The following is a 13,594-nucleotide window of genomic DNA, read 5'->3' as shown; positions in this document are numbered from 1 at the left end:
AACTAATCTTTTCCTTGGATTTGGACAGCATATTGTTTGTTAATGGTTAAAATAAAATTGTGAGTAATGTGATTGACTAGTTTCCGCTGTCCCCACGTCCTGTATGAATGAGAATGTTTACTAGTTGTTTTCTATGTTAATGTTGCTTGAGTGTTAGTTGACTTTTGATTTCATGTATAGGTGAATAACAAGTCAATTGCACAATTGCTTGAAAGTATAATATTTGTAATTGATGCTGTTCTTCCATTACTTCGGAAGCCGCCACCAAGTGTTATTGAGGAACTTCAACAGGACTTGAAAAACATGATCATGCGGCATTCTTTCTTGACTGTTGTTCATGCTTGCATCAGGTAGCTTGATCCCTATATTCAATTAATCTTGTAAGCTACCTTGGTGTGTTTTTTCTTTGAACATTTTCACTACATCCCACTATTGAGGCAGCATACTCAAGCTTGGGGGGTATTAGATTTATATACCATTCTAATGTCTAATTCTTGCTTGAAAATATTTGTCTTCATCTAGTAATTGAAACATAAATGTCGAGTTTTAAGCATGTGTATGAGGAAAGATTTTAATGGGTGAAATAACTTTTCTTTAATTCTTTTTTGGATTGTTCCTTTTAACTAGCATCAAGGCAATAGCACATTTTTGGAGCCCTAGATGTTAGCACTCAAGATACAAGCAAGATCTTTAAGGAATGTACGAAGTGTCTAACCATTTCAGTAGGGTATAAAAGATTATGGTTTTTTTAAATAAATATCTCTTTACTGAAAGAGAGGGCAATAAAAGTATCTTTTGAAGAGAGAATATAAATTTTGTTTACAGGTTTGTTGTAGAAAAGAGGAATAAGCAAGAAACCTGGATGATAGTTGTCGCTAGGCGGCAAGATACCAGATATCATGCACTATGGGTTTAAATTTTTTGACTTGTGGTTGCAAATGGTTTTGTTCTAATGCCCTAGCATAAAAGAAATTTCTCATTTTTGGGTGACTTTCCTAGCCGGAAAACACCTATCTGGGAAGAAAATTACTACAAACTTTCAAAGAACTGCCTGAGTTAAATACCATGAATTTTATTGTATGTTACAAAATTACCATCCCATGAAGTCACTAAACTAGCATGAAGTTCACATTAGTGTCTATAACTACTGGTCTTTAGGTATTACCATAAAGTAGCAGATAGTTTTTGGTATTTTGCTCCAAATTTGAAAGTTTTAATGTATTTCTCAGTTTATGGTAGTTGTGTATTGCCTCTTATAGTTTATAGTTCATGGTAGCTTAGTGAAATTTACCCTAAAGAAACCTTAGTTAAATATTATCTTGATTGAATCTTGTGCATCAGTTATTCTCAACATTTAAAGATCTTTCTTGATCTTGGACTGAGTTCTAATTATGAATCATTTCATAGGTGTAGAAGTTTTCAATTCTTGACAATCAGTCGTTGAAGCAAATAGTAGCTAGCTTTCTCTCATATAGTCATATTATTATTAGAAGCAAACTAGGGGTATAAAACTGATGACCTTCCTAATAGAAAGGATGTCATCAAGATCCCAATGTCTAAACATGCAACAACTGGAAGTAGTATTGCCTACTGAGAACAAGGACATTGAGTTTCCGAAGGGAGTGTTGAAGGAAAGTGTTTCTGTTATAAGAAAAAAGGCTTATGCACTTATTAACCACTGCAGAAGTTCTCAAGGAGGAGAAGAACCAGTAAGCTTGATCCAAAATACCAAACTAAAGTCATAAAAATCCTATATACCAAACTGAAGTCATTAGTATGTAATGGTTCTTTTTGTCAAAATGGCACGAGGATGATGCAAGGTATCAACATAAAAAATTCCAAAAAGTACACACAGAATGAAGTATTTTTCCGATATGTATATGTGATGTGTGTTTGACACGTGTTCACTTTTCATATATTACTAGGAAGATAGTTGGAAATAAGAATATGTGTGAAGACAAAGAACATGAGGAGAAGAGCATGATAGAGAGGGGGCAAGAACATAATAGAGAGGGGGCAAAATGGTAGGAGGAAGGTAGAAGTTAGAGACAAGGAGAAGATGAGGGAGAGAGGAGTTTCCATGGCTAGGCACTCTCTTGTTTAAGAGGAGATTCATCCATCAATGAATAATGAATCATCAGGAAAGGGTATATGACTATATTCTATTTTTGGGTTTTGGTACATACTACATACTACATATAACCAACCCTCTGGTGTATTGGAGCAATTGGTGTCATGCATATTTGCTCTTTTCAGAAATACTCTTTCTTTTCTTGTTAATCGTTTCTTTTTAAGAAAAAAAAATCTTTGCCTACTATTTCTACATAGTGGTATGCTCAAGTATCCACTGCAATGTTTCTCTCAGTACAGAGAAAGCTTTACTGTCATTATTTATTTAGAATTCCTTCAACATTATTAATTTTTCTTTTTATTTTTTAGAAGTTTATCTCTCTACTTTCTTTAATTTTATAACAATGATATTCTTGTTTGTCTATGCAAAATATGTATAATTTTTAGTAGTAATATTATACTAGATATACATAAAAGATATAATCTATCCATATTTAAGCTTATTTATTATAAAATTGCTATCGACAATGTTTCAAATTTATCCTAAACTTAGTATTGGCATTGACAATGTTCTAAATGTGTATCTTAAACTTACATGGGAGATACATGGAGAAAAAGATGGTGTCTAATATTAGTTTGGATTGTACTAGCTATGTGTGAGCTTGTTTTATCTTTTAATATTTTCAATCTAAGAAGCAAAAGTTGTAGTTAGATATATAGTTTTAACATAACTTATGATGTAGCATTTCATTGCTTATAGAATTATCCACAAAAAAAAGAGACCCTAAGGGCAAATTAAACCAGTGTTGCATCTTTGTGGTATGCTTTGGTTTGTGGTATGGGTATGTCATGCACTATTTTTGGTGATATGAAGTACGAACAATATAGTCTTAATTGGATAGATGATGTGGAATGAAATTTGATTGAAACTTGATCAATGGAGAAGCTTCAAAAGTCGTAATTTTGATGGGTTTTGAAGTTTAAAACTAAGCTAGGAGATGAACAATGCTTGAAACATGAGGGGTGAAAAGTAATAAATCAAAGTAGAGGTTAGTGGAAGATAGTGGAAGGTGATGTCATCAAATATTTCATAAAGGCAGTAGCTAAATCATAGACAGAAATTAGGAGTTTGGTTGATTTATGTTGCTGAAGTTAGCAATGATGTCAGTGAAATTTAGAGTTTGTTTAACTGTGAGATTATGGTGGCAGGTAATTCAGTGGGGCTTTAGGCAAAACTAAGGTTTATTTTTATTTATTTTTGATTTGTGAAACGAAATAAATTGAGAACCAATAAAAGAAAAGAAAGATAGATGATAGAACAAATAGAAAATAGAATAAAGATAAAATAATGATAAATAAAATTTGAATTAACTCGGATTTGCTTGTAGCATCTAACCTCTAAAAACAATAAAAAAAGGTCGGTTTGACATGTGCATGCCTAATAAAAAACACAATGGCTTCACACCTGCTATGTGTCACTCCACAAACTTTTCAACTCTAAAAAATCATAAACTCTCTGAACACAAATAAATGTTGCAACCTATGTTACCTGGGTACTTTAATCATAAAGTCGTACCCATACCTAACACGTACCTAACACTTATCCACACAAACTTCATGGACACTCCTTGGATGTATGCATACATTTACCCAGACTTGTCATACACTTCTTGGACTTATATCCTACATTCCATGTCCATTTTCGAAAACACGTTAGACATGGGTCCGGTTGTTTCAGAATATACTCAAGTTAAAAACTATGATTTAAAAGGGTGGTTTGAGCATCTAGTTAAAAAACGAGTAGTTTCCAATTTATAATAATCAACATGATAAAAGATAAAAGAAACTTAAAAATATGATAGAAAATTAATTTCAAATAGCACATGAATTGAAAAATAATAATGATCTCATGTAAATTATTAATTTATATATATATATATATATATATATATATATTTGTGTGTGTGTGCGCGCGCGCGCGCGCACCTGTGTCTTCGTACCTTACATTTCACAAATTTGCAGTGTCCCGTACCCATACCCGCACCCGTATTAATACCTGTACCCGTTTCCATGCAACTTAGGCTGCAACCTTGTATTTAGCATTTAAAATCCTTTCTCTACTAAGATTTAAAATACAAATAAACTTTTAATCCTACTACAATTTGAATTCCAACTAATCCTATCTTGCTAGAATTTAAATACAAATAAAATTGTACTTTAAATTTTAAATCTAATCGATAATATCCTAACAAACTTATCTATCCTAATTAGTCTTTCCATCAAATGAGGAGTTTTCAACCAAATCTTGATGGTCTTCATATTGTTCTACATTAATTCTCCACTTTTTGGAGAAAACTTGACCTCGGCTTTTAAAGAAGGATAAGATGTTAAACTATGGAACTTGTGTTGATATTGTTTGTGCAATCTCCAATGTCTTCAACAGTATTTGCATAGCTGTTTTGTAGTCTCCACTTGATAAACAAAATAAACTAAGAACCAATAAAAGAAAAGAAAGATAGATAAAAAAATCAAAGATAAAATAGAACAAAGATGAGAACGATAAAGATAACTTGGGTTAGAAATTTAGACTAGATGCGTTGACCACATCTAACCTCTAAAAATAATAAAAACACAGATCTGACACATGGATGCGTAATAAAAAACACAATGGCTTCACACCCAAGATGTATCACTCCACAAACTTTTCAACTCTAATTTTTTTATTCATAAACTCTCTGAATGAAAATAAATTCTACAACACTTTATGTAGGGTTTAAAATCCTATCTCTAATAAAATTCAAAATACAAATAAAGATCTAATCCTTCTATAATTTGAATCAACTAATCCTATCTTGCTAGAATTAAAATGCAAATAGAACTCTACTTTAAAATTTAAACCTAATAGATAATTCATACCAAACTTATCTATCCTAACTAGTCTTTCCATTGGATGAGGAGTCTTCAACCAAATCTTGATTTGGTGTTCATGTTGTCCTACATCAATAGGTATATATGTCATAATAAACTTGGAAGCTTGGTAGGATCTTGTTCATCTTTATTGATGTATTATTTGTGTGCATCAATATAGAAAGAGACATAAATATATATGTCAAGACATGTATGAATTATGATAATAGAAATGTCATCTTTTCAAGAAACCAAACAAATTACTTTAAGCAAACCAAATGCTTATAATTATATTTGTTAGATAATCCAAGTTCAAAGTCCGTAACTTTAGAACCTAGTGAGTCTCACTGCATTAATTGTTTTTTAATTCTCTACTTTTTTTTCCTTGAGTCGTTACCTTTTGTCATGCCCGGAAATTGTAGCGGATGATAAATACGGGTACGCGACAGCTGCTATCACGTGTTTGATATCTATTTTCCCCTGTCGTTTCGTGGCGTGACACCGTTGGTGATTCTTAAATGCATAATTAATCAGTAAGCAAGGTTGCTGATAGCGGATCGCGGTGCGTCGCGGCGAGGTACCGCTAAGGCTATATCGGGCTATTGCGGCGAAATCACGGCAAATAGCGCATAGTCAAATAGCGGTTAAATTTAAATATATTTAAATATCCTAAATAATAAGAAAATTCATAAAAAAATCTAAAAATTCAATTAGTTGTAAATTTCTTGTATTATCAGTAAATAACAATTAGTAGGCTTGTTGTATGAATGAACCTATGAAGGAATTCAAGAAATATAGCATCATAATATGTGTGATAGCGGGTTTAACCGCTTTTAACCGCGAAAATCCGCTTTAAACCGCGAAAATCCGCTTTAAACCGTGAAAATCCGCTTTTAACCGTGGAAACCCGCTAAAATCTGCTTTTACGTGCTATTCGAATGAATAGCGGATTTTCCCGCTTAAGCCAGCCGCGAAACCCCTACGCGTAGCGCTGAAGGGCCGCGACCGCTATTCGCGCCGCTATAGCCCCGCTATTGGCCGTTATTTACAACACTGTCAGTAAGCATTGTTATCACATTTTGTTGGGATTGGGGGGTGAGGGTAGGGATTGTAGTGAATAGGTGTCACTGATTTATTAATGGCATGCCAAAATAAAGGAAATTTTGTTCATTAGTTGGATAAGCTATATGAAATAACATGTTCCATTTAGATTTAAATTTCCTATTATTTGTGTAAATAAATATATCCTATTGCTGCCCTTATGAACTGAAACCTAGACTATTTTACTTTAGGTCCTCTTTAAGTTGTGCCCACTAAGATTTGAACTTGGGTTGCTCTAATACCATCTTAAAATCCCTCCTCGATGCCAAAACTATTAAGTGGTGGTGGGGATTGAGGGATATAATTTATACTCATAAAAATTACAAAATACGAAAGAAAAGGAATATGGTACAAATTGTCTTGTTGTCATTTGGCAAATTGAGCTGGTCATTGAATTGTGATTCTGCCCTGTGCTTACCCCCATTATTAATTAATATTAATACATAAGAGAATTTACAATGCCCAAAAATCGGAATGTTATGGAAGATGACATTATATTGTGCTTTCAGGTGCCTTTGTTCGCTTAGCAAGATTGCTGGTAAAGGAGCAGGCTTACTTGAGAATCTGATAATTTTTTTCTTCAAAAAATTGGATGCTCCTGGTTATGATAATAGACAGGTGAATCTTTTTTGTATTTATAATAGTGGAATGTTGGGTTACTCTCTGGAATCAAATATTGTGAACATGTAGACAATCTTCTCTCTTATCTTCTGACCTTTCACTTGGTTTTTCATCTTTTGCTGTTATCCTGGAGCCTTTTGGGAATTTATTTGTGCTATTGGTGCATGTTTGTTCTTAAAACTTTGAAAGCTTTCATTAATCATGACATTTCTAATACAGTCCATCATTTGTGTAATATTTGAATAAACTACAGCCCAACTGAAACCAACAAACGGAGGAAATTTTATTATCAATCTGAACAAGTATGCATAGACTATTCATCTAGTTGATAATGTATTAGAAATGTCATGATTAATGAAGCATGAATACAGGATTATTGATTAAACTGCAACCTAATTGAAGCCACAAAATGGAGGAATATTAGAAGTTTTTCAAAGTAGTTAATGATGTAAGAACTTCATAATGCAGTTTCAATGTTGTTTGATTGATGAGCTCAATTTTTTCCACTTGAATGTTATGTAGTTCATGGTTGATATTTAGTTCAAGGATACCAACAACTTCACTATTTATGCTACTATCCTTTCATATATTCTTGTAACCAACATGTTGAACCACCAGCCATTTGCTTATGAAGTAAAGTCACATATCTACAAGCAGTAGGAAATGATGACTAGATTTCGATATCTTCTGTATAACATGGTTTCTCTCTGCTAAATTGCTAATAGTCCTTTGTTTCATGCTAATGTACTACTTTAGTGGAAATGTGAAAATGACGGTCCAAGTAAAATTGTAAATGTCCATAGCATATCATGTCATTCTCCTCGTAGATGGATTCAACAATTAAGAGGTAGCATGTAACTTTTAAAACTACACATTGATATTCTTTTCGACTAGAAACACATTCTAATTTCAAATGTATAATGTGTTGAATAAATGCAAATAACGAGATATTATCCCATCCCTTTTGTTGCTCAAGTTTCAATTTTTATGTTATATGTGCACGGGCAAGTAACCAGAACCATGACCCCATGCACATACATGTATAATGGCAAAACTTTGAAAATGAAAACAACTTAACTTTCGGATTTCAATTTGTGCCTGTGCCTGTGCCTGTGTTTGCAGTTTTGGAAATTTAAGAAGCATTAAATGCACCTATCATTTAATAAAAACATAAGTACTGATGTGTGTGCTGACACACATACATGCACACTCTTAGATTCATGATAAAATGTGATGCTGAGATGACACGCTTATTGTATGATTAGGCAGGTAGTTAAGGAAAGTGGCAATTGAGGCATTCATCATCCTTAAGCTTATATACATAAAAAATCATGTGATTTTTAAGCTTGAAACACATGCATCAAGCTAATTGAAAAGCTGACAATTTTGAAGATTTCTCAAAATCCATCCATTTTCAAACTTACGAAAAGCTACAAACCATTTAATCTTTTGCACATTTTTTTGGAGGCGTGTAGGTATCTGAATGGTGCTACTTTTTAGTTTGCATAGCCTATTGGTATCCAATCTCACCTTCTTATTTTATATATTTCTGATATTACTAGATGCAGGAATATCTTTTCATATCTTATGAAAGTTTATGGAAGCTTATATAATTTGCCAGTAAGATTGCAATTTTTCATTTGGGTATATCTTTCTGACAGTGTGATAACCCTGCAAATTGCAGATATTAGTGCGTTCTCTTTTCTGTCTTGGGCTTCTCCTTAGGTATGGCAATGGCTTGATTGATGCATGTTACAATCAGCATCTCCATATTATGAAGTGCCTCCCGCTGCTCAAAAAGTACCTTCTTATGGAGGACTTCGGCATAAAGGTTCGAGCTTTGCAGGTATGCTATTCCTTTTCTTTTCAAGTATTATATATTCATTTTCCTTTTTTCAATCCATGCTTTTTCAGATTGCAGCATTTGGCATCTTCTTTTGCTTATCTTGTACTGTGCAGGCATTAGGTTATCTATTGATTGCCAGGCCCGAATTCATGTTGGACAAGGATATAGGCAAGATAATAGAGGCTTCACTATCCTCCAATTCTGACTCTCAACTTAAGGTGCGCTTTGTGTTCATTGTTTGGCTGGAGTACTGTCATCTTTATTCTTATTTTATTGTGCCTATAACTAGTCTTGTGAATCAGATGCAAGTGCTGCAAAACATATACGAATATCTACTTGATGCGGAAATCCAACTGGGGTCCGATGGTACGACTAAAAATGCAACTCAATATCCTGAATATGTTGGAAATAGTGTGCCTGTGGCTGCTGGTGCTGGTGACACTAATATTTGTGGGGGTATCATTCAGCTGTATTGGAATGGTATCTTGGACAGATGCTTGGATGTCAGTGACCAAGTTCGTCTCTCTGCTCTCAAGGTAAGAAGCTGAGTTTTTCTATTTATTTTTCATGACGCTTTAGCGTGTTATTTTTTTTCTCTTCTTTTTCTTCCCACCTTAAAGTTTTCGTTACATTTATTTTGACTTCTTGTTTCTATTTTGTTGAAGATTGTTGAGATTGTTCTTCGTCAAGGATTGGTTCATCCAATAACATGTGTTCCATGCCTCATAGCATTAGAGATCGATCCTCTGGAGGTCAATTCAAAACTGGCCCATCACTTGCTCATGAATATGAATGAAAAGTATTGACAACCAGAACTTAGCATTCTTTATAATCCATATTTAATTGTGCATATCTCTATACTGAATAAGTGAAGTATTTTTGTAGGTATCCTGCCTTTTTTGAGTGCCGTTTAGGTGATGGCCTCCAACTGTCATTTAAATTTGTTCAATCCATTGTGCACAATAAGGTATCTGGAAATGTGAAAGGGAAGTATGATGGCAATAGCATCGCATATGTCAAACCAGGAATTTCTCGCATATACAGACTTATTCGAGGAAATCGCAATTCACGAAATAAATTCATGCACTCAATAGTTCGGAAGTTTGAGTCTGGGACCTCAATTTGCTCATCGGTTCCATTTCTTGTGTAAGTACCGGAAATTATTTATGCTATATATTACAAGTTGTGGATACTTCAAAGTTCAAGCTTGCATTTTAAACTTTTTCCCCAGATATTGTACGGAAATCCTTTCTTCTCTCCCCTTTACATGTCCAGATGAGCCTCTTTACCTGATTTATGATATCAATCGAGTAATACAACTTAGGGCTGGGGGACTTGAAGCAAATATGAAAACATGGAGTTCTTTGTCACAGCAGCAGGGTCCCATGAGCATCTCGAACCCATCACAGAATGGGGAGAAAGAATGTGGAGTACATCACAACTCAGAGAGCAATTTGACAACAGTAGAGAATTTGGATGGCTCTTGTGGCATTTCAGAAGAAATCCTACAAAAGTTTCAGGTAAAACTGTTTTCTTCAGTCAAATTGCAGTGTTTGCACTTGTCCACACTGGCAATGCTAGATTCTGATGAATTTGTGCACTGGGTTCTCAAGATTGTGACAATTAAAGGTTTTTGTGCTTCTATATGGGCGTTTCTACATCGATTTGTATCTCTTATTGACATCAATTTAGTTTTATGCTTTTACTTGGAGTTGTCTTTTTCTATTGGCTTTTTAAACTTCTTATTACTTCTTCTGGTTTAAATTTTCAATATTTATACTGTTTTCTAATTTAGATTTTACGGTCATAGTTAGGTATTAGCATGCAACTGAATCTCAATTCTGCATTTCACGTACTCCTCACTCATAAAGACTACTTGCTCCACATTCCAACTAGCCCTTTTCCTACTTAAATATCTAAACATCCATTTACCTAAAAGAGAATGATCGTTAATATGCATCTCATTTTACTTCTCTCCCAAAATTATTGTGCCCCTGTTGTATCCAGGAAACATGCTTGTATTTGGCTTCTCCTTTGCCATCACTGCCAGGGATAAAGTACTATGCATTTATTTTCATATCAATAAGAGCTTTTACATTCATGTGCATGACACAGCAAAAGAAAAAAACTAATATTTTATAGTTGAACACTTGAAGTAAGTTGGACCATGCAATGAGCTTTTGACATACTTGATCTTGTTCATCAATTTCTACTTTGGATAGTGAAGCTTTTTTTTTTTTAAACTTCTCAGGTTGATTGTCACGATGCAATAGCCTTGGAACTTCTTTTGAAGCTGAAAAGGCACTTGAAAATTGTATATGGCTTAAATGATAGTCGGTGTCAGGTTTGTCTGAATCTATGATCTTCTATTCCAAGCTACTTTGAACAATTATTCCAAGCCCTTAAATTAAATTTCCATTTATATGTAAATCAGGCATTTTCATTAAAGGAACATCCAAAGCCTGGGGAGACAATATCTAGGCAAAACATTCCATTCAGCATCAGTGATACTCCAATCAGATTGCCTTCCTCCTATCAGGATATGGTTCAGAAGTACCAGGTATAATTTATATTATTTATAGTACACTGAAGCAAGAGAAAAATAAGAGGAAAGCTGGAAATCCCTTGGTTGGGGGTTAATCTCCATGTTTCTCTTTCAAAACTGTTAGTGTTCGTGTAGTCTTATAAGAAGTTATTAAGTTCAACTATGCAAACTGACATGAAAGAGCGAAACCCAGTTTTTCTTCTCTTTGATCTACTCTTATTCATACGAATTCTCTTTGATCTACTCTTATTCATACGAAGCCACAAAGCCAAATGTCAAACTTCATGGACTGTTTTTATTCGCCGGTCTCAAGTAAAAGTTAATGTGTAAGGTTATATACAAATACGAAACATCATAGATTAATTGTGTTTCCTGCTTGCTATTTTTGTAGAAGATAAAAATGGAAATATGTGTAAACTATGTGATTTAGTTACTTGCTAGTCGCTACAATTTTTTGGGCGAATTTTTTTATAATAAATTGTGACTGTTATTATTGTCTTATCAAGGGTGATTTGAATATCTTTACATCGATTCTTAGAATAATTATTCCACCTTAAAAAAAATATAAGGTGGGATATGTATATTTCCTCTTTGATCTACTCCTATAGTCCTATTAATGAGGAGGATAAAGTCAAGCTTCGAACTCTATAAACCGTTCTTATTCATAAGTCTTAGGTAAAGTTCACATGGAAGGTTATGTACAATATAAAATAGTCTAGATTAGTTTTGCATTTCCTACTTGCTACATGCTTAGCAGATTGAAATAGAAAGATGTGTAAACTGAGTTAGTTAGTTTATTACTGCTGTTATTATGAGAAAAAAATTAAGAGCCAATAATGACATTTGTCATTGTCTTGTTAAAGGGTGATTTAGATATCTTCACATTGATTTTAGCGTAATTGTTCCACCTTAAAACATTGGTTTAAGATAATATTATTGGCAAATAAGCTTACTTGAACTTTGTAGATGTGTGACAGAAAATAATTCAACAAACATTACTGAAACAGAATTCCACCAGGCCTTTTAAAGCATGTAATAATTATGAAAAATGGCTTTCCTAATGATAGTATGAGTTCCCTTTTCCTTTATATTATTTGATTTGTTATTATAATTTGTGGTGGTATGTTGTTTGTCTTGTGGGCGTTAAAAAGTGGCAGGTAACTACTAGAAGGAAGGAAAATGGGAGGCTTAAGATGGAGAGTTAATTAAAAGTGTGTGACTTTTACTATTGTTTTTGTGAATAGGATTGGTATGAATAAGCTTTTTGCTTCATTTCAAAGTCTTATGTTTTTGCAAGTACCGAATCAGGCAACATTTCCTTCTATCTTTATATACTAAATTGGTAATTAAAGAACGTCCAGGTGGTGCAGTTACTGCTATATGACACATGAGGTGTTGCACAAACTGAATATGTAGGTCAAAGGTCAGGTAAATTTGACCTACTCAATTTAGAATCGAGGCGGATAACGTGGTTCATCGTCATTGAATCTTGTTCATCTTGCTTTCTTATAGCAAGTCCCTTGGAACTTTTGATGTAGCAGCAGGATATTTCGTAGCAAACTTCTGTGCATAATTTGGTTTTCAGCCTATCCTACAAATATAGATTATTATAAGAAAATAATTTTTCGTATTCCATACTGATCTAGTATTTCTACAGGAGTTTAAAGCCATACTAAAGGATGATACTATGGACTATGCAACCTACACAGCCACCATCAAGAGAAAGCGCCCTACACCCAGAAGCTCAAGAGCTAAAAAAGCATCTCATACAAAAGTTTATGACAGCGAAGACAATGATGATGACGACGAGGATTGGACCGGTGGGGCCCGAAAGCTGGACTTCAGCAATCAGAACCCTAATGGCGGCCGGGTAACGAGACAACGGTTGCAAGTATAAAACCAGAAAATAGTTTTGATTGTACATGATAGGGAAGAAGGAAAAGGGTAAATAGTTGTATTTTAAGAAGAATTCTTTCTAACTCACTGTAGTTAGACTTATTTGATTGGAGCACATCCTTTGTATGTTTCTTTTTCTTTCTTTTTTTATTATTTTTCTTTTCCTTTTTTCAGGGGCTGTATTTTGTCGCTTTCAGGATTGTGCTTCCATTGAGGTTTTCATTTTGGCCTCTTGTACAGTTGTAAATGTGTTTCTCCCAAGTAACATGGGGAGCATGTTAAAATTTTACGGGGTATTGTGATCTGCCGTTTACCGGTAACAATGTACAACTAATTTTTCTCTTCATTATGAAGGAAAAGAATATTGATTCACTGGCTTGGTTGGTGCTACATCTGAGAACAATAACGACGCTAGAATTTCGATTTACACTATCAAAAAATGATGGAGAGTATTATTTTACCATAATCATTAATTTATGTAGTGAGTAGTTATGTCTCAGTCTAAATCCAGCACTTATTATATTGCCCATGAATCGCACTCAGATTATAATTTATAATCAAAGACAAATAACTATCATCTCCTGTACAATGGTTGGGATAAAAATAGT

At 33.8% G+C, this 13,594-nt stretch overlaps 1 protein-coding gene across 1 annotated transcript in view; it reads left to right on the top strand.

The window, feature by feature from the left end:
- The window catches only part of LOC109834113 (nipped-B-like protein), a 37,168-nt gene extending 23,810 nt beyond the window's left edge, over window positions 1-13,358 (top strand). The window contains exons 18-28 of the mRNA XM_020402029.1: window positions 181-350; window positions 6,588-6,696; window positions 8,384-8,545; window positions 8,659-8,763; window positions 8,848-9,081; window positions 9,211-9,344; window positions 9,431-9,691; window positions 9,777-10,065; window positions 10,797-10,889; window positions 10,980-11,105; window positions 12,748-13,358. Of these exons, the coding sequence (XP_020257618.1) occupies window positions 181-350; window positions 6,588-6,696; window positions 8,384-8,545; window positions 8,659-8,763; window positions 8,848-9,081; window positions 9,211-9,344; window positions 9,431-9,691; window positions 9,777-10,065; window positions 10,797-10,889; window positions 10,980-11,105; window positions 12,748-12,987 (1,923 nt within the window). The 3' untranslated portion in view covers window positions 12,988-13,358. The remainder of the gene's footprint in view (window positions 1-180; window positions 351-6,587; window positions 6,697-8,383; window positions 8,546-8,658; window positions 8,764-8,847; window positions 9,082-9,210; window positions 9,345-9,430; window positions 9,692-9,776; window positions 10,066-10,796; window positions 10,890-10,979; window positions 11,106-12,747) is intronic.

The sequence above is a fragment of the Asparagus officinalis genome, chromosome 3, assembly GCF_001876935.1.
Source record: "Asparagus officinalis chromosome 3, Aspof.V1, whole genome shotgun sequence".
NCBI classification, from domain to species: domain Eukaryota; kingdom Viridiplantae; phylum Streptophyta; class Magnoliopsida; order Asparagales; family Asparagaceae; genus Asparagus; species Asparagus officinalis.
The sequence above is the reverse complement of the archived record's forward strand: the minus strand, read 5'-3'. Positions and strand labels throughout refer to the sequence as shown.